Source organism: Bradysia coprophila, chromosome IV (assembly GCF_014529535.1).
Source record: "Bradysia coprophila strain Holo2 chromosome IV, BU_Bcop_v1, whole genome shotgun sequence".
NCBI lineage: Eukaryota > Metazoa > Arthropoda > Insecta > Diptera > Sciaridae > Bradysia > Bradysia coprophila.
Window position 1 is genome coordinate 10,794,819 of NC_050738.1, and position 21,405 is coordinate 10,816,223.

The following is a 21,405-nucleotide window of genomic DNA, read 5'->3' on the forward strand; positions in this document are numbered from 1 at the left end:
GTAAAACTGCTAAAGCACTCAAGAAAGTTGTTACTTTTAAAGGAAAAATTGGTGATGACTTACCGCACTTGGAGAAACCTTTGCAGATTGTGTAAATTTATGTAATCTGCACATGTTTCTCCAAGTGGGTTCTCCAAGTTATGACTCAAAAACCAATTTTTCCTTTAAAAGTAGCACATTTTTACTTGCTTCAATCGTTTTACTTTTTCAAAAAAAGATTTTGGTTCAGAAAACGAATATTTTTCCGCCTACATATAGGCTACAAATTTTCAACGGGTCAATTGCTCTTAATTTAATTCTTCATGTTATGTTTGTTTGTTTTAAAGATCCGTGAATTCACGGTCAATAACAAGTTCAATCAACTTAACTTGACTTTCAAGCCACGCCTCAAAGTATGCAAATACTATCCGATCAAAGTTAGGTGAAGCTACTAAGTTGACATCTCGCCAAGCATCTCGGCTGAATGTAGACTAGACATATTTAATCATATTTGGGTTACGACAAACGAGTTAATCAGTATGCAGATCGTTTCAGCCACAAAACCAACTGCAACTATCCAAATTATGAAGCTATAAGATGCTATCAATAACAATTATTCATAAGAAGTACATGTGGAATTGTTTGACACGGGAATCGATTTTCATGGAAGGCTAGTACGTAACCACTGAGTCATGTCTTTCGTTATCTTTGCGCTCCTATCCTGCTATCCCTTTCCCCATAATTTAATACGGAGTATTGTAGTAACTGTCGCTACTACTGCACTTAGTACGAATGACAAAGAATGAAACCCATTCGAAAAGTATTTCTTACTTCTACTGCAAGAGTAGCAGTGTACACATTTTTGCAGCCGTCATTCTAGTCATAAGCAGACAAAACGCTATAAGACAAGTACCGTGAGAGAAATAACAAACAAACTCATACAATGTTACTTAGCTTACGTGAGAGGGCTTAAACGAATAGTATTTACCAAAGAGGAGATAATTTTAATGTTATTTCCACTTGCCTAATTTTATAACCATTTTGTTCTCCTCACTCTAAATAGCCCCTTAATGGAAGAATATATCCATCTAGACTCTATTCTTATATGGCAGTTCGTCTCTCGGCAATTTGTTCAATTAAGAACAGTTGTTGTCGCTACATTTAATTATCAAAACCACATAGGTGTTATGTTAGAAAATATTTTACTTAGTCGATTTTATTATTTACAAAGTTTCTTGTTTATAAACTATGGTATAATTTGTTACAAATGTGCAAATTTACATAAAATTATTCAATTTTCGTTCTGATTTGTTTTTGTTAAAATAATAATTCTAAATCCAAAATACTCGAAAGGAGTGGCCGGAACATATATGATTTTTCCGAAATTATTCTTTTTAATTTGTTCGAATTACTGGAGTGGAGCAGTTCAACTACGCATTGTAGGTGTAAGGGCCTAGCTGTATGTTTGTCTGAAGGGAAATATTTCGAATGCGCAAGCAAATTCAAGGAAGATATACTTACAGGCACCGAATTTCTAAAACCGACACACTTTCTGTTCATCGTTTGTACCTGAGTTTTTGAGTTGTACATTTAAGTACCGTAAGGCGCAACCTCACTTAAGTTTCGTTAAATCTTTCATTCATTCATTTGTTTGAATTGTTTTTAGCGTGGTTGGGATTCCAAACGTCCTTTATTATCTATACAAAACAACAGTCAAACACAAAACAGAAAATGAGTCGGTTTTCAAAATGCCGTGCTTGTATTGACAGTAAAAGTTGCATTGACCCAAAATGCCTTGAATGTCCAGAGAGATGATAATGATCTCTCTGATATTCTCAGGTCAGTATTATAATTTTTATGCAACATAACTGGCGTTTCATTCTAAGAGAAGAACCATTTCTTCTGACAAACAATTTACTCCAATAATTCGTAACAATGAGGGACTTTAGAATTTGATAAATTTAAATGGAAGTGAAAACATTAAATGAGTTGAGCATTACGTTGAACATATAGTGTCTGGTCAGTCACTGTAATTGAGTAAAACGGTGATTCAAAAACTCAATTTTGTTTCGTCTAATCATTGTCTTCGCTATAACTATTTTTTGTATGTCTTTAAGGTAAAAATTACACAAAGCGAAAAACAGCTTTCGAAGATCAAATCTTAAGACTCGGAATAGGTCAGGTGCTTCTTATAAAGTGACTTTGAAACTTTGAAATCTATCCGGTTTCAGGTTGACCTGAAACTTTAAGCAGATTTTTGCACCAATTTCGCATACATTTTTAGTTCAACCTGAAACCTGATCCAATAAGAATATTTCCGGTTTCAGGTCAATTCAGGTCAGATCAAAATTCATCAAATCAGGATGAGGTCAGATCAGGTTTCACATAAATTCAGATAAAATTCAAATTGGCCTGACCTTTTCCGAGCCTTAAAAATCATTTAGCAGATACAGAATCAAAAATTCAAACAAGTTCTCTGAATTATTAGATTACTCTGTCATTTACACGTCTACAGTAAAGCAAAATCGCAATGTTTGCATCAACACCACAAGAAAAAGGTTATGGATGTGATCTGCGATTATATTGTGGCTACACGTAGTAATCTGAACCAGCAGAATTACAGTTTTCAAAAGTATTGGAAGCGAGATACCAGTCGAAAAAGATTTATTTGTATAAAAAGGTTAATAACTGCAAATTGCGATGCTATCATTACGTCTGTTACTTCATTTATTTCAAGTATCACGTAGTTTTTGATAATAGGGAAGGACGGCCGTTGTGTATAGTCTATTTTGGTCGTCATAGAACATGGGATGAATGAATAAACGAAAAATCAAACCGATCCATTGTGCGATTGTGGCTAAGTGCAATCTAGCTCTATGGTGAAACTAGAGCCTATCTCAAATTGATATCAACTTACATGAGTAACTTTCTCTTTAAAATTCTTTGTAAAATTAAGGAACATCCGTATAAATCCCGTCAAATCAAATGGGTATAAAGTAATAAATAGTTTTCACATTACAAGGGATCAAAGGCCGAGATTTCGTTTGTAAAGTTTGTTGATCCGAAGTGATGCAGCAACAATCACACGAAAACTCGAATTTTCATTTTTTTTCACGAGTTTTCTAATAGATTTTTCGTGGTGTGATTTCTCAAACCAATTCTCTTGTTTTCTCTAGTAATGTAATGAGCCTAGAGGCCCTAGTAGTTTTCGAGTGAATTTTTGTTGATCCGAGGCGAAGCCGAGGTCAATAAACACATGAAAAAGAAACTTTCCATTTTTATCCCGAGTTATGTAATGGATTTTACATGCTGAAGGCGTCGAAAGTTGTGCTTGAAACATGAAAAGCATTGTATTCCACTCAGTGATTATTTGGAATGATGAAATAAAGAAATTAAAAAAAGTACGGTTATCGACGCATGTAGCATGTAAAGAACGATTTTCGACACGCAAGCATGTAATAGTATTTTACATAACTAGGGATAAAAAGCAGAGTTTTTGTGTGAATTTTGTGTTGACCCGAGGCAAAGACACTAAAACGAGATTTTTCATTTTTATCCCGAGTTATGTTCCGAGATTTTACATGCTGATTGGATCGAAAGAGGTGCTTGAAACATGAAAAGTACGGTTTTCGACGCATGTAGCATGTAAAATATATTGTGGACCGCAAATACGCAATGTAATGTTTCATTTGGTGTTGGTTGCTTTGGCTGCACAAGTTTTTTCTCTTTACGTAGCCTAAATTTTTATAAAACGAAATTTTTGGATGAACTGCCGTCGGTATTTGTGGATGCCCCTTATCGGATGCAGAAATGCGCAGCCTAAATTCGATATTTTGTGATCGAATACTTTGCGATTTGCACGTAATAGAGGTGACACTACTGTCTATGTTATAGTATAACATAAGTATGTTTGATTTATTTCTGCTACGCGCCGCACCCTTCGTTGCAAATAGCCAACAAGAGAGAAATTCTGATTTTCGAAATTATTCATTTTATAATTGTTTAAATAGGAGAAGAGCCATTTGATATCACAAATTGAATGACAAGCATTTTTCCGGCTTGTCGTTTATGTTGTTGGCTAAATTCTCCCCACGTGAAAATATACAAATATTTTGGCACCGACACGGTGCCGTTTCGAATTAACAAATTTGTTAAAATAATAAATCGCAATAAATTGCATTCGGCTATTAACCTTTGGATAAGTATACAAATGTATGAATGGCGGATACGAAAACTAAACGAAAAGAAGTTTAAATAAAAATGTTCAAATAAAAAAAAGAGAGAAAATAATTCCCGAAAATGTTTTCTTCATCGACCACCGGTGATTTAACCTTTTTTCAGACTTAAATTTTGTTCTTAAAACTCGTCGAACTCACGGACGTGGTTAGAATATTTAACCGGTGCTATTTAACGGTCTACTAATCGTATTGGACATTGTCATCGAACGTATTTCGGATCTGTATTGTGAAAGACTAAAAGTTAGAAATTCTGTCTGAACGAAAATATTCATCAAAATGCTCACCTAATGCATTGTGGAAGCAATGACTGATCGATTTCGTAGTCTAAAACCGCTCGTATCGCTAAAGTCTTTAAAGTTGGTTCAAAATCGAATACATGAATATCACTGTAATCCAGCAACAAGGGAAGATTTTGTCGATTTGACGAATGTATTGGAACTGCGTACGGGCTGAATGTAAAAGTTTGTTTCAAAATTAATGACCCAATTCAATTCAGTTGTTCAAAAACTTACCTTGTCCCACCGAATAGATACATCCGTTTGTCGATTACGAGGCACACTTGTCGTCGTCTGGGTCGTGGAGGTACACCACGTGCGGTGACCACACTCCATCGGTTCAATGACGGATTGTAGCAATACAAGTCATTGAAATGCTTCTCCATAATACTGTTGTAGCCGCCGAACACGTATAATTGTTTATTGTACACAAATGCAGAATGACTCCGACGACCCAATGGAACCGAACCAGTTGCATTCGGTTTCGTCCATTTTCGTGTACTTAAATCCTAAGTTAAATAAAAGCAAATTAGAAATAAGGGAACTCAACGTCACAATGAATCTGCGTGTTCTAAGAGCACAAACACCTACCAAGTACACCAGTTGATCACAATAGATTTCTTCTTGAGTATGAAACGGACTATGACGGTCGCCTCGTCCACCAAATATGTACATTTTATTGTCCAGCACGGTAGCCGTATGAAAGTCACGATAACTGGGCGGTTGTTCAGTCGTCGACAGCTGAAATGAATGGTTCATTGAAAGGTTTACTTCAATTCAAGACATCAACTATGCGGATGAGGACTTACGTAACTCCAAGTCATCGTCTCCAAATTCAAACAATGAACATCGCAGGAGAACCGATTGGCTTGCTCTTCGAAACCACCGAAAATATACATATTGTGATCGACAATGCATGCCGTATGACCTGGAAATGGGACAACATTTGTATTACTCTTGACATGAAACCGTCAGTAGAACATCTTAGTCTACCATCTCTAACAGCTGGTATTTCTCCGTTCACTTCCGGCTTGGACCATTGATGTGTGATAGTGTCGAAACAAAACAAAATACTGCAACACATCTCATCGTTTCGACCGCCCCACATATACACCTTCTGTTTGTATGCAACGGCTGAGTGTCCGTATCTGTTGCGAGAAGAACAAAAGAAAGTTGTATCATGACTTCAGCCAACGATATTTCGCAAAAAATGCTTGACCAACCTTTGAAAAGGCACAGCTGGATATTCAAGCAATGCACCCGTGCTGTCTCTCTTGGGTGGTATTAAGAACCATCGCAAATTGTGGGTATTGAGCACATGTACATCAATCGTATGATTCAATTTGTATTCATCACTGGAGCAGTAGCCACCAAATGAATATATGAAATCTCCAACGACCACCGCTGTATGGTTAACCTACAAGTTCAATTAATTAGGACAATCATATCGGAGGGATTCTTTTTAAAAACGACCTGCCCGAAATCGGACGCATTTTCCAGTGGACTTGTGCCTAGATAGGCATTGGCCCCTTGAACCCATTTTTTTTTAAATTCTTCGATTTTTGTGTGGCTAGCGAGAAGTGATCGAAAACAGAAAACATGCACTTTTCTCATGGAAATTTCTCCGGCTACATGGCAGATTCATGGACGTGTGGGGTGTCATTAGCCACACAAAAATCGAAGAATTAAAAAAAAATGGCTTTCAGGGACCAATAACTGCCTAGGCAAGTCCACTTTAAAATGTGTCCGATTTCGGCAGGTCGTTTTTCAAAAGAATCCCTCATACGATCGAAGAAAAATTGCTAGACAGCAAAATTGCAAAAACTTACACGACAAGGTCCACCGTCTAAATGAGCAATCCTGAAATGAAAAATAGTCACGTTGAATTGGAATGTTTGTTTTGCTGTCAGAAAAATCCATAAAACTCACCAATACATTTCAGCTGTGGTTAATTCCGCTTGAGCATAATCTAGTGTTCACCATCTAAGCCTGATTCGTGATCTAAACGATAGGTAAATGCAAATATCCTGAATTGGTACGGTCACGAAAAATGGACTAAGCTTTACAAGAAAATAAAAATCGAATTCTGATTGGATAGCAACCAAGTTATTTAATCGGAATTTAAGGCTGGTTCATACTCGATTGCGTATGTAATTTGACTTTTAAAATTCTTGCCGAATGAATTGTTTCGGTAAAAAGAAGATTTGAATCCTTGTAAACTTACGTCTCCGTTTTTCTTTATTGTTACAAATGCAGCTTATTGCTCCAGATTTTTAACCAATTTTGTGTATTCGATTGTTTGAGGTTTTCGCAATTTTCAGGCGATTTTCGTGAAAACCTCAATTCGACTTTATTTAGAAATATTACGTGTGACAATAAGCACGAACTTTTACACCATAAATTTGTTGGCAATTCTTCAATTTTTATTTCTTCTTTTCTTTTGATGAAATAAATATATAATCTGCGTATTTACCCCAGTAACGTCACTGACAATAGTTTCTTTCGATTTGTCAAAGTTTTCCTTTTGAAATTTATTTTAATTGGCTGAAGTTGGCCCTACCGTTTTGGCGCAAATATGTAAAACGCACAGTTTAGCACTAGCGAACGATCGATACCAATGCTATAGACTGTTGGGAAGGTCACGCAGACCGCCATTTAATTAGATACGCGGGGACACACAAAAACAGAATTCACCACCTACTGTGAAATTGTCAAAGAGAATCCATCTTCTACGAAAATGTCAAATTTTTAGTGTATGTCACCCGCGTATCTGCGAGACACCTCCCCAAAGTTTAAAGCATTGGATTGATACAACCAAACGAACCGAAGGTAAAGAAATCGCAATGTTGAAAGTAACCGTTATATGGAAGTGTGTTGGGAATTCTACGTTCTCTACCAATAAAATACTGAGACTTGGAGATGCTGTCCCCGGAAACACGTCTTTATTGATCGATCGTACAATTCACGCCATTAGTCGTATAAATTTATACGTCAGAGAGTGCTTTTTTCTCCTTTGTTACGATCTGTCAGTTTTTCTATTTTGCAATTTAGTATGAAAATGAAAACTAAAATTGAGATATCTTTGCAGTTTTAAGTGGTTTTTCATACTTTTTCGGACCAAAATGTTTTAAAATGTGTTTGGAATCGATTAACATTAACAAAATAGAAAAAATATATTTTCACACAATCTGTTAATGCCAATCGATTCCAAACACATTTTAAAACATTTTGGTCCAAAAAAATATGAAAAACCACTTAAAACAGCAAAGATATCTCAATTTTAGTTTTCATTTCCATAGTAAATCGCAAAATAGAAAAACTGACAGATCGTAACAAAGGAGAAAAAAGCTCTCTCTGACGTATAATTTATATAAATCAGGACATGTAGCGGAGACGGACGACGAGAAATCTCTCAATAGGAAATTCGATGGAAGTAGATCGCGATGACAGATGTCAAGATTTTATGGCCGAAGTTACCAAAGTTCAGAACCTTGGAAGTTACTAGGTCTTTGGGGTCGAACGTTAGTAGAGTCAACCAAAACCAACATGTGTTAATATGACTGATAGCACTTGATTTAGATAGCAATGTAAAGATAACGAAAAATTTTCTTCGTTTTCAGCTCTTTTCGCATTGTCCTAAAATGTCAAAGTTGCTTCATTTCATTTCAATTGAGAATATTTAGCAAGAAAATTTAAGACAATGCGAAAAGAGCTGAAATGAAGAAATTTTTTTGGTAACTTTATGTTACTATCTGAATCGGCAGTGAGTAAGTACATATCTAATAGTTCGATTGGACTCTGTCTCGAGAAGTCAAAACTGACTTCATTTGTAGCATATCGTCAATGGATAACAAAGCATAATTGGCAATCACAGCTTACAGCAATCACATAATTGGCAAAATGCAACATTGCTTATGTGTTTGTGAGGTTTGCGACCTTTAAAGAATACCCAACCTGAGCCTATTACATTACGTCTCGCACCTTTTGCTTTCAAATTTACTCCGCTCTCATCATAACAGTGTAATAATGTAAGAGTAATGTCTAAGTGAACAGTCTCCGAACTTAAACGAAAATCAAAACAACATCAACCGCATCAACCTAACATTCTTAACAGCGGATGCAGAGTTTTTGTTATCAAAATGGAATTACAAGAAAATAATTTAACAGCCGGAAGGGTAAGGGTATGCAATCAATCATTAACTATAAACCGATTGAAAGTGAAATGCTTTTAATTTAAAAACAGAACTACTCACCACATATGAATAGGTTGGCAATCCCTTCATTGGAGCAAATTGCACTCAAATACAAAGACGACTACGAGCTCGTCAAATGTACGCGACTTTTTTTCCAGAATCAGAACGAATTCAGTTCAAAATGTTGTCAAATGAGCAGACCTCATTTGAGGACCTACATATGTATTCTGCTCGAAAATTGTGATTCGAAAAGTGAAAATTCAAAGGATGTGCTATTCGACGTTGAGTACATTCTGAAGTCATTGCTGACCAAAACAGAATTGATCGGCGAAAATGGTGTTTTCAATGAGGTGTTGGATGTGCTATCGCTCACAATTTCAATTACCGGTTCATCGTCCAAAGACATACTTGAAGCCTATACGAAAACATTGACATTCGTTGATGACGAGAAAATTGGCTGCGGCCAATTATCGGTCGCAGAAATTGTTTACGACTTTTATCCGGAACTCATCGTTCATTCCAGTCAAACATCGATCGTAAAATGTCTCTTCAGCGAAACACAGACCATTCAAAACAGAAGTTTGAAATTGGTGCGCCGGATGCTAGAAGGTGACTGTCGATCTGGCCTATTGGATGAAATTTTGTGCGAAATCGAAAAGAATGAAACTTCCAAACGAATCCAGTGCCTTGCAGCATTATGCTATTTAATTGAATGTACCGGCTTCAGCAATGCTTATGCAAATAGACCTTCGTTACGTACATATCTGCAGAAGGAACTGCTGTCAACCGATAGATCAGCATACAAATACGCGCTGTACATTCTACGGAAATTGATTGAAATCCATTCGATCGGTATTGAGCATACGCTACTTAGTGGATCGGAGATCAGAGCACCGTGGGAAACGTTTTTCCTGATCCAAGAAACCTTAGATGAGAAACAAAGTCATCTGATTTTGCCCGTGTTGGAGCAGCTGCCGAAAACGGAAATACTTCCAATGAACTGGTACTATGTGTTAATGACACAACTTTTACGCCACGAGAACACCGTAGTTCTTCAATGTGGCTTAAAATACGCCATATCCAACATTGTATGCGATGCTGAATCAATAAAGTCAGATCCGTTGATGGGTGAATTTTTCACAAGTCTGATGCTGGGACTGAACAATACATCGATCTATGCAAAGTCCGATTTTCCTGTGGAAAAATTGAAAAACTTTTTCGCGCCAGTCGTCGACATTGCTTTCGACAAATTCCTCACAATCAACTGGAAATCAGTACCCATGTACCACATGATCAACGCTCTAGCCGATCTAATTTTCGATCATCAACGGCATAACAGCGAATTGGTGGCTGAACAATTCATTAAAATCTTGCGATTGGTTCACCAAGTTCCGAATGTTCACATTCGGAAAGGCATCCAATCAAACATTCGACGAACCATTCGTCCCATTTCCGGTCATTTAAGTGTCGAGACATTCGCTCAACTAGTACAACTGGCGTGCATCGATACAATGAAAGACATGGAATTCTTGAAGTTCGACCATTGGACGCACGAAGACGTTGTTACCGTTCTGGGACACGACACTCTGGGAGATGAAATGAAGAAAACGTTTTTGTCGTGGTTGGAGATAACCGATGACGATGTGTTGGCCTTATTGAAGTTGATGAAGATGAATGGCTATCCGTACTTTCACAATTTTGAAGTGTGGGCTGCACTGCATTTCTACACTATAAACATTTGGCTGTGCAATGCGCTAAAGGGCGATGGTCTGGAACTGGAAACGGTCCTTTCGATGTATTACTTATTGTTTGTGATTAATGATGGTCAGCACAACAAGGACATCGCTAGTGAAATTGCGAAGAAGTACGCATTTGCTTCAACATTAAAGCGAAACGTTCTGAAACATCAGCATCTGGTCGATTGCCTCTGCCAATTATATTCGACAAATGTTGGCCTTGATCCAATGGTCAATGCATTTATCGCATGTGGAACTGAAACCACAACAGTGGTGGCTATAAAGATGCTTGAGGTAAGAAAGTTCATTGAGACGTTTGAGAATCGAATTTTAGATTCTCTGAACATTTCAGAAAGTGGGATCCAACCTGATTGATGAGAAGAAATTATCGGAGATAATTGGATGCGTGAAAGAGCTACAAAACCCCAGTATTATTACGCGGTGAGTTAAATTTCCCAAAAATCATTTATTTTTTCCTCATCTATTCGTCCAATCAATTCTTTTGAATCAACCATTCAATGGTCTTACTAGTTCCTACCGTTTGCAACTTTTTGTATATTTCGTTAAACGTATCCACAAACGCAGCATTGTCAACCGAATCGCCGAACAGCGTATGCTGGCTCTTGATTCCCTTTTCGTCGACACGAAGCTTATCAGTTAAAGCTTTCAGTTTGTCGCTATTTCGATCAACAATTTCGATTGATTTTCCACTATCCGTTTTGCCGTTCGCATAAAAAGCGAATGTAGCCACAATTGCTACACCCATCCAAATTGGCTCTTTCTTAGCCAGGCGGTGTTGAATGACCGGTAGTACGAACTTCAATATGCGATCGGAACCGTCGACAGCGAGGCGAGCTAATGTGTCTCGCACGTAGGAGTTCTGAAATCTTTCCACCAATTGGGCTTTATAATCCGATACGTCGATGCCAGGCAATGGTTTCAACGTGTGTGTCGCTTCACGGTCCATGTAAGCTTGGAGATATTTGACTATAAGGGAGTCCTGCATAGCGTCGTGAACGAATTCGTAGTCAAGGAGAAGACCAACATAGGCGATAGCTAAAATGAAACATTATTCGAATCTGTCCCTAATCGGATTGTTTCCCCAAGTACCTTGATGTCCAGCATTAAGTAGTCTCAATTTCATGAGTTCGTATGGCTCAACATCGGGCACGAGTTGAACCGAACCCTTTTCGAAAGGTGGACGACCAGCTACGAATTTGTCTTCAAGAACCCACTGCAGGAACGGTTCACAAACGACCGGCCATAGATCAGTGACGCCTAATTTTTCAGAAATCGTCTTACGATCTGCACTAGTAGTTACAGGAGTAATTCGATCAACCATTGAATTGGGGAATGTGACATTCTCGTCCATCCATTTAGCAAGGCTTGCGTCTACTGCCGTAGCGAAAGCAAGAAAGGATTTACGTGCAACGTGTCCGTTTTCTTGTAAATTGTCACACGACATGATCGTAAAACCCTTCAAACCACGCTCCTTTCTCCGCCGTAAAGCCTCAACGACAATGCCGAAAACCGATTTTGGCTGCCCTAGGTTCTTAATGTCATCCTTAACAACATCCAAATCAAATTCACCGGTCGCGGGATTGACATTATATCCACCCTCTGTTATGGTCAACGAAACAATACGAGCCTCAGGTTGAGTTAGCCTCTCAATAACCACATTAACATCGTCAGGAGCGAACAGATACTCGACCATTGAGCCAATGATGCGATAATTCAACTTCCCCGATGTTTCCTTCTCAACAAGAGTGTAGAGACACTGTTGTTTCTGCATTACGTCTCGCATCATTTTGTCTTGGTTAAGGATACCGATTCCGCAAATGCCCCAATTTTCGGCCAGTCCCTGTGAGAACAGATTATCCATAACCAGAGCTTGATGAGCTCTGTGGAAACCTCCGACCCCAAAGTGGAATATGCCAGAACGGACTTTTGAGCGATCGTATGCGGGTAATTTGACATCCTTACTAATTTTGGAAAAGACGGCAGGATTTAATGTTACCTTCAAAGAGAATCAAGTCAATAAACGAAGAAAAATAGATCGCCAAATTTGTTGGTATTCTCGCTTCACCTCAGCCATTTTCGCTCCACAGTATCTGTCCACCGAAAATTGTCTGTTGAATAAAGTTTTGGTCAGCAATTCATTTCTTCATCCTTTTTATCGCAGCTTTAAGACATGGGATCATAAACTAATTAAAGAACTTTTGATTTGCAATCGGTTTGTTTGGGTCCGTAAATTATATCGTCTCTTCTTCGATAAGATTGTCATTTATTTCGCACTCAAAGTATTCATAAATTCTTCCTATCTCTCCCATAATAATGTATCAAAACACATCGTTAATTCGCGGTGGTGACATAATAGCAATCACCGTAAATTACAATCACATAATCGGTTGATTGTATTGAGGCAAATTTATGGGATTGTAATTACGAAATGATTCCGTTTTTCATATTCAGTAATTGAAATTCTTGAAATTCAAATGCATGTACACTTGTAGATGTACTTATCTTATCAGACTCTCAGTTAGTTAAATAGTATTGAAGACACGAAAGTGATTTGTTTAAATAACAAAATAATTTTCATTATTGACTGTGATACGGAATTGATTTGGCTCTTGCAAATATACTTATAGTTTATCTCGACACAATAATCCTTGTTCAAGGTTGATTACGTACACTTCGGTAGCATTAGAAAAGAATTTTGACCTTGAACATTGAACACATTGCCTTGATTTGATTTGAATGCAGAGTAAAGAAGTGATAATTCTGCGAGAACAGATGCCATAGCAGCTTTTGTCTCATGCTGGAGAAACTTTCTTAAAAGGAAACAAAATTTAAAATTTGTTTTAATTTGTTTCACTATCTGGCTATGGAGATGTTTGGTAACTCTGGCATGCTCATCTCATTCTTGTTATCATCATTTTCTCCGTATCCGTATTTTAGACGCAAATTGCCAAAAAAATTAACTTTATTTGAGCACGGGATCCATGGGTAGGACGCAACGGGCAAAGTAGCAATACAAATATTTTTAAACTCCCGACTTTAAATGGCTCATAAAGCCGGCATACGGACATCGGACATTATATTTTAATTTCAATGTAGAGTTCGTCTTAAGTTTCTACTTTACTAACTCACAAGACTTACAAATAGAAGAACTTCTTCGCTACTCGCGTCAAACACAACTAAATTCGAAACTCGGTAATAATCAATAAATTACTCTTATTCGGCACAGCTACATGATACATTACATACATGACGCTAGTATTCGAATAAAATTGATGATTTCCTTACATTCTGATAACATTTATGAATTCACATAGTCACTGTTGTTGATATAAACGCTATTTTCTCTATCTCTGCGAACTTGGAGGTCATCTCTTACTCGATTGGATTTTGCTTAAAACTGAAACAGAATTGCAATTTAATAATAATTTAAAGACTTAGAGGAACGAATCTCTCCTTCGTTGAACGTAGAGTGTATCGTTCACTATCTATCGATCACTCCGATTTTTGGTACTTAACCAGTATAAAGATCCTTTCTTAAAAGTCTTAATAACATCCATCCGAGAAACTCACTCAGCCACAACGAATTCTTGGCTACTTGAACAGTACCAACCGATACTAAATCATTGTGTGTTGCCACAGCACTGCTCTTAGCATGAACACTGAATTGACAAGTGACAAATTTGGAGGCTTTAGTGATAAGATTAGGATTCTATGTTCATGCCAGAAGCAGTTCTGTGGGGTTGCACAAAAGTCAAATCAGAGGGAGAATGATTGAAACCTTTTTGTATTTCATCCACATAAACTTGAGTCTAATCCTAAAAATTTATATTTTCTTTATAAGACCACATATGATGCTCATCGTTTCTTTTTGTCGTCATTGCAGTTTCTTAAAAATATTAAAGTGCGAAAAGGCATTGCCAATGCGGCTCAACGTATACTCGGAGCTGATTCAAATGACCTTCAACAATAATCATCTCTTAGGCATCGTAGTTGATCATTTCTTGCAGGAAGATGAACAGTTTTTGAAGAACAGTTCCAAACATATACAAAACTTGCTCTGTTATGGCATTACGTTGAAAGGTGATCAAAGGTAAATGATTTGGTGTTGGGTGTGACGTGTTTTCCTATTCAGTTATGTTTTTTTCACAGAGTTGATTATGATTTGTGCCAACTAATCTACAGTAATGATACAGATTGGTGAGTCCTTTTCCGGTCCAATTTTTTGTCGAAATTTCACTTCCGTTGCTCTGCTTCTTAGGGTAATGGCTTCACATATCAGATTCAAATTTCTCCACAAATTACGGACAGGTTTTACCAGCAGTGGCTGCAGGTAGTCATAAACATGTCAAGCTATATGTGATGTTACTCAACCGATTGATTTCTTTGTAGCACTTTCCTGAGCGACCTGCGCAATTACCTATTCAAATTGAGTGCTGACTTGAATTTGTCTAAGCCGCGATATTATGCCGATTCACAACAACATCGGTCTAAATTGCGTATCATGCAGGCGCTGGCGGTGTTATTATCCAAATCAAACACCTGGGATGGTCGCCTTCAAGCTGCCCTGCTCAATGAAAATAATCAACCGAATGTAACGTTCATTTTGGAGCTTATGATTGGGAGAACGGTTGATTCGGTTCACCTTAAAAAATTGTTGCAAGAAGTAGACGACGATTGCTTTGCGAATGGAAGGGAACAGATTAATCGGATTTTTCTTTCCGCAGGCTAAATCGAATAGTGCTCGTCAGTCAATATTTGTTATCATGTACTATGTGTGCTCGCGAACATCCAACAACGCATTGGCTTTAACTTACATAGAAAGTATTCTTCCATTCACCATGGGTCAACATTTCAACACACGTCTGTTCGCACAAATTACTGTTGTAAAGATTATCGAAAAGTTCAAAATGAACGTTCCGTCGAATCAGTACAATTCGGTGTACGAGCAAATAATGAACTCCTTTGGACAAGGAAACACGAAACAGATATCCGAAAAGTTCCTGCAAGATTTCCGTTTCAATTGCATTGATTGTACGGACCTGTTGAATCCAATTTATTTCTTGTGCGAAATTCCGCGTGTAACACAAATGGCAAAGGATGAACTGATACCATTGAGACTAGTGCAAAAGGATGCAAACGACGACAAATTTACGTTCAAGGAACCGTTCCACGTCAACATCAATATGTGTGGCGCTCACAATGAAAATATTGATGGTGACGGTGGAAGCGGTAATGTTCAAAAGAAAATAATTCCGATGAAGAATATCGTACCGGATGCTAATCTGCTGGAAACATTGCCGAATCGTTTCGATTCCGGTGACAGACAGGTGAGAGACTTCAATTGATTTTGTTGTCGAGACTTTGTCTTGATCTGGTATTTTCCACAGGCGAACAAGGAGGGAATGATTGTCGTGGCCAGTCTTATTTCTCGTTCACCGAATTTGGGAGGACTGTCAAGGACTTGTGAAATATTCGGCGCCGAGCAATTGATATTGGACTCGCTGAAGCATGTGGAGAACAAAGAATTTCAATCACTGAGGTAATTTTTGTTCGAGACACTTAAAATGTGACAAATTTACAAAAAATGGTCTTCTCTCGCCCAGCATGACTTCGGAGAAATGGTTGAACATTGGCGAAGTAAAATCGTGGCAATTGTTTGACTATTTACTCTCTATGAAATCGAAAGGCTATTACATCATCGGAGCAGAACAAACTGCCAACGGGAAAATATTAACGGAATTGAATTTCCCGAAGAAAACCGTTTTGTTGTTGGGGTAAGAAAAGTTTAAAGCATTCGTTGGGTCTGTCAAAGAGATTCAAATTTTGAATTTTATGTAGAAACGAGAAAGATGGCATTCCCGCAAACTTGCTGTCAGTTTTGGACGTTGCCGTAGAAATTCCACAGCTCGGCGTTGTTAGATCGTTGAACGTGCACGTGTCGGGCGCTTTATTTGTGTGGGAGTATGCAAGGCAACATCATTTCTCTAGCTGAGGTCGAATTTTCTCGATTCCATTTCGTCTTTAAGACATCTCAGTTTTCCACTTTTTTGTTTAAATTTCATTCGAATAAGAAAACATATTTTTTGAAGTACTAGAAGTCGTTTTCTTCTTGATAGCGCAATGGTGCCGTAAAGTTTGTCTCTAATTTTATCAACGAAAGTTATGTAGAATCTGGGGAAGTAGACAAAACTGGAATACTTCAACGAGCTGAATGATGCAGCATCTATGATCAGGAATGACAAAATTGCTAATGAACAGTCGTCACCATATTAAGGATACGTGCATTTGACTTCACACAAATAATTTTTAGACTGACTGTCTGACGCTAAGGCTGGAGATCACTTGGTAATGGTTGATAATCTTACACAACCGAGACACAATCCTCTTCTAGTTAACTTCCCATCACTCTTGACAACAATCGGCTCAGTAACCGATTGCTTACTAGCTGAATTGAACACTTCATAAGAGCTTGAGGCATCTTAGACAAACCAACAGAAATCGACAGACACTCTGTCTCTGCCTCAGGATACTACATCGACTCCAGGACACTAAAGAACTGTCCATCATTGAGCTGATCTCTCAATATTGGAATATTGTTAGGACGGTTCATATAAATCACATTGTGAAATTGCATGCTTTACTTCATGCCAATAATATTTAGCTTGACTGTCTTACAGCTAGGAGCTACAACGTAAGTATTGAAAGGGAAAACTTACCAGAATTTTATTTGGACAACCGACTTTCAAGCAAATTCACGTCAGAGAGCATCCTGAATGACAGTATTCAACGCTCCGATTCTTTGAACTTCATACCCAACATTTCAAAGGCGGGCAAGCATATATCAGCATTTTACCTATCGGATCTATTGCATCATTTTGATCCAAGTATTTTCAAGGGGCGTGGGGTAATTTGGCACACGATCCTAAGAAAACGCATTTTTCTATTACGTAAAAGGTGAACTCGCATCCGATTTTTCGATGCCAAAGTTTTGTAAAAGGAGTCATTAAGTCACATAGCTAAAAAGCATTTGCAGCAATATTGCAAACTGCGTTATTTTGGCATCGTGTGCCAGATTCCCCGGTACCGATTTCAGCCGCCTCAGAATTTCAGTTTTTGGGGAATCAGTGGATGAGCAAATGAATTGAGAATGTTGCATTTGTTCATTTTGAATTTACAGCGGACTTACGGCATTAATTAGAAGCAGTTCGTCGGTAACAGATGATATTGTCGTCTGTAGAAGTTATCGTAAACAAACAAATTGGTGCATCGAAAAGCTCGGTCGTTTTTAGGCTTGATTTCCACTTACAGAATAACCGCTGCGTTTAGCTAAACCACGCCTATTTTCTATAGTTCGAAGTGGAAACGGAGGGAGAACGGAGAGCTTTTTTCGTAAGTGGAAATCAAGACTTAATATGGGAAAGAGTGAATGGTGAATAGTCAATAAATGGAGCGTTTCATTCAACTCAATGTTTTTGAATTTTTCGTGCAATTAATACCAACCGATGGAAATAAATTTCATAGATTTTGCGTCTGCGCAGACTGTGCGTTTTTCTTCTTTGACACTTGAAAGTGCAGTACGTTCTTTTTTCTCTTCATTGTGAAATGTTACAAAAGGCTGGACGAGGAAAATCAGGATTCCTTAAATATATCGCAAGTGGTGCCAAAATCTTATTCGTAGCCGAAGTGGCAGCATTTAGTGTCTCATATTTGGTTTGGCATCGCATGAACACAAATCGTGGTGAGTAAATGAAAGCAAACGTGAAGTTGTTGAACCAGCTGGTCGATGTAGGGAGAATTCTCCTCTATTTGGAACTATGACTCATCGAAATTGATTTTGATGTTTACCGTCGTTAAGGGAACCGAATCGTCCTAATCTGTTATTCTACTCGTTTTCTCAGATTTCCGTCAGTATATGAGCGAAAACTTTCCGACCGTACTTGAAGGTTACTATTCGTTTGGTGAATTTATGGGTAGTGATCCTCGAATCCGTGGAATTGACAAAGCCTATTGGGACAATAAGGAACCAAGTCGATCACACTAAATAATTCGTACACTCATGCAGAGATACATAAAATCCGTATATCTGCTGGTTGGTTTCACTGGACTTGGCTATTTTTTGTTGAAATTAACAACGCCTGCAGAGTATAAACTGCCACAACTTCGTCAAACCACTCACTTTACCAGTGAACAAAATCGTCAAGCTAAGCTAGTTATGGAAAGAATGAAGGCGACCACTCAAAACAAATAATAAACTCAGCATCCAACCTACTACGTACCAGAACAAAAACAATTTTTTGAATAGAAAAGGAAACCCGACTCAGAATCATGAAAATGGAACAAATTGTAGAAGTAGAAGCAAAAAAAGATGGAAAGATAACGTTGATGATAAATCGCGAAAAGGAGAGGCAACAGAATCGCGAAAATGCTCTGAAATCGAAAGCAAACACGAACGCTGAAGAAGAGGACCGCGACTTGTTTCGTGAGACATTCGAGAGACGTGTTCGTGAGGTCGAAGAAAATTTGGAGAATATGCAACCGGGCGACGTCAAAAACCTGTCGAAACAATTGTACGATGCATCGGGGGCCATACAAGAGCTTCAAAATTATCTGTCCAATTCAACGTTATTCCTGCCCGACTACAATGTGAAAGGATATCAGGGCACCATCACCAAACTGGTGACCAATTTGGAAAATACGAAAACGAAATTGATGCCGAAGAAGAAATTTGGATTCAAGGCCAAAACATTGCTCACGACGATCACGGATGTGCCAGCACTGAAACCACTGAAAAACATTTCGACAAAGGCGCAGAATGTTGATTGGACCGTTCAAAATAGAGCGAACGAGGAAATATTATTACAAAACGATGAAACTAACAACAAGGACCTAACAATGTCCACACTCACAAATTGTCTAATTATAATTAAAGGACACGCCGGTTCACTTCAACTATCCAATCTAAAAAAATGTCTCATAGTATGCGGCCCGGTCGCTCGGTCAATATTCGCCGATAATTGTGAGGATTGTACATTCACCTTCGGTTGCCAACAGTTACGTTTACATTCGTCCAAGGACTGCAGTCTTTACATGCATGTGACGTGTCGCGCTATCATCGAGGACTGTGTTAACATTTCGGTGGCTCCATTCAATTACACCTATGACAACATTGACATCGACTTTATGAAGGCAGGCCTTGACATCAAGGTCAATAACTGGGAAGATGTGGCTGACTTCAACTGGTTGTCGACTGACAAAGCCTCACCAAATTGGAGGAAATTGAGTGTGGAAGAAAGGATTGCCGATTTTGATGAATTAATTTCGTCATTTCGGCTATTGATTTCGTAATGTGAATGGGACCGGAAATTTTGTAGTTACTAAAACCAATTAAAATGCTTAGATTATGTTAACCAACGTTGTGTTCGTACTTCTTTTTGTGTCGGATCAGCTCACAGACGGTAAGCACATCAACATCAACAGTGTAATCATGGAATCTCTTGGAGAATACCAGAAAAAATGGGGTAGCAAGATTGCTACTGAGAAGAAAACACAACTTTTACAAGGACAAGCAACAACTCACAGATGTAATTCAAATCAATGAATTACTACTAACATCAGCATCGATTTAGGGTTTCGAAATTTTGTTTAACTAAAGGTTTCTTCACTCGTCAGTAAGCAACATACAATCTCCTAATACTCTAGTCTCGTCCGCGGGGCCCTAGTGCGTTTACACTTATTTTTACCAATTTTTATCCTGGCATCGTAGTTCAGATTTTCTACTCAGGCTCAGACTCAAACTTCACATAACGAGCATTGGTGAGATTGAGATCCAGTATAGACCATTAGACCATCTTTAAAGAAGCTAAGAAGGTCTGTACCAAACCTACTGAGCTTCGAGGTTCCACTAGTTTGCAGTGTAGTGTGGCACGAAAGTTGGGTATAAACGCCATCTCATACCTTTGTTGAAAGCAAAAAATGGAATAAGAAGTAGGGCCATCTGTTGTGAGATAGCGAAAATATTTTTGTGAAATACAAGTAAATCGTAGTCAACCATTTAAAAAAAAGGTGTCAGTGGCATCGAACTTATGTGCTAGGCCGCGCGTCTGAATGGCATTACCTCCTCACTATATTTACCTTGGTCGAATCTTTTACTTCATTTAATAAAATTATCTATTTTCAACTAACTGAAATTTATAATTTTTCTTTTCATTCGTACGTTTTCGTCAATACACCATTATTATGATTAATCCAGAAAAATCGACAACAAGTCCAGATCTTCCGAAAAAAAAAAACGCAAATTAACCAACTAAATTCACCTGCAGTGATAAGTGGAAATACGCTCCAGCTGCATCCACTTCACACTATGAACTATGCCCACAAGCACTCGTTAGCTCAAACAAAAGAAACGACAATTGAAGGCTTGTACTAGAGTGAGTGCTAGTACTTGGTAGTTTTACCCTATTATGTATGTTGCTTGTGTGTGAATCAGAAACACAAGCTAAACGATGTCTCTGTACTCCGGTCCTAATCTGATTAGTGTTATGCGGATGTTTTGGATAGCTTTATGCAAAGAGTGCATTATCACTTAGATTTAGAGAGCATCACCCCGATAAGATTTTGTGGTCGCGTCACAGTGCATCAATTTTTCGATTCAAATTTCATATCCATAAAACAATCTAGATATCGGGGAATCTGGCACACTACGTAAAAGGTGAACTCACACACGCAAGTTTATTGCTGAAAATGCTTTTTAGCCATGTCATCGACTTAATGACTCCTTTTACAAAATGTTGGTATCGAAAAATCGTATGCGTTCTCCTTTTACGTGGTTGAAAAATGCGTTGTTTTAGCACCGTGTGCCAAATTACCCCACGCCAAAAATCTACCTCAAAACTGGAAACATTGAGTTCGATTTGAAAGACGCGCCCATTTTTCATTGCATTGCTACCAACTGTTCGCATACCAA

At 38.1% G+C, this 21,405-nt stretch overlaps 4 protein-coding genes across 7 annotated transcripts; 2 read left to right on the top strand and 2 right to left on the bottom strand.

The window, feature by feature from the left end:
• Positions 1–3,950: 3,950 nt before the first annotated feature.
• On the bottom strand, positions 3,951–6,999 carry LOC119066206 (kelch domain-containing protein 3). Of its 2 annotated transcripts, none has more exons than XM_037168526.1 (10): positions 6,717–6,999; positions 6,422–6,493; positions 6,322–6,352; positions 5,716–5,909; positions 5,486–5,640; positions 5,302–5,420; positions 5,084–5,233; positions 4,730–5,001; positions 4,502–4,666; positions 3,951–4,436 (listed from the first exon to the last, which is right to left on the bottom strand). In XM_037168526.1, the coding sequence occupies exons 2-10, from the start codon at positions 6,427–6,429 to the stop codon at positions 4,373–4,375; spliced, it is 1,158 nt and encodes a 385-aa protein (XP_037024421.1). In that variant the 5' UTR covers positions 6,430–6,493; positions 6,717–6,999; the 3' UTR covers positions 3,951–4,372. The 2 variants fall into 2 exon arrangements, with proteins under 2 accessions (XP_037024421.1, XP_037024422.1); XM_037168527.1 differs by having other exon boundaries at positions 6,631–6,980.
• Positions 7,000–8,545: 1,546 nt separating this feature from the next.
• LOC119066209 lies at positions 8,546–16,549 on the top strand. Of its 2 annotated transcripts, none has more exons than XM_037168531.1 (11): positions 8,546–8,667; positions 8,736–10,715; positions 10,774–10,862; positions 14,326–14,532; positions 14,592–14,639; positions 14,701–14,772; positions 14,832–15,105; positions 15,167–15,769; positions 15,830–15,981; positions 16,046–16,216; positions 16,281–16,548. In XM_037168531.1, the coding sequence occupies exons 1-11, from the start codon at positions 8,632–8,634 to the stop codon at positions 16,432–16,434; spliced, it is 3,786 nt and encodes a 1,261-aa protein (XP_037024426.1). In that variant the 5' UTR covers positions 8,546–8,631; the 3' UTR covers positions 16,435–16,548. The 2 variants fall into 2 exon arrangements, with proteins under 2 accessions (XP_037024426.1, XP_037024425.1); XM_037168530.1 differs by having other exon boundaries at positions 8,560–8,673; positions 16,281–16,549.
• Positions 10,853–13,644, bottom strand: LOC119066210 (mannitol dehydrogenase DSF1-like). Of its 2 annotated transcripts, none has more exons than XM_037168532.1 (4): positions 13,581–13,644; positions 12,508–12,550; positions 11,532–12,438; positions 10,853–11,477 (listed from the first exon to the last, which is right to left on the bottom strand). In XM_037168532.1, the coding sequence occupies exons 2-4, from the start codon at positions 12,514–12,516 to the stop codon at positions 10,915–10,917; spliced, it is 1,479 nt and encodes a 492-aa protein (XP_037024427.1). In that variant the 5' UTR covers positions 12,517–12,550; positions 13,581–13,644; the 3' UTR covers positions 10,853–10,914. The 2 variants fall into 2 exon arrangements, with proteins under 2 accessions (XP_037024427.1, XP_037024428.1); XM_037168533.1 differs by having other exon boundaries at positions 13,572–13,604.
• Positions 16,550–17,988: 1,439 nt separating the features above from the next.
• Positions 17,989–19,853, top strand: LOC119066212 (tubulin-specific chaperone C). Its single transcript, XM_037168534.1, has 2 exons — positions 17,989–18,180; positions 18,341–19,853. The coding sequence occupies exon 2, from the start codon at positions 18,768–18,770 to the stop codon at positions 19,785–19,787; it is 1,020 nt and encodes a 339-aa protein (XP_037024429.1). The 5' UTR covers positions 17,989–18,180; positions 18,341–18,767; the 3' UTR covers positions 19,788–19,853.
• The last annotated feature ends 1,552 nt before the right edge of the window (positions 19,854–21,405 follow it).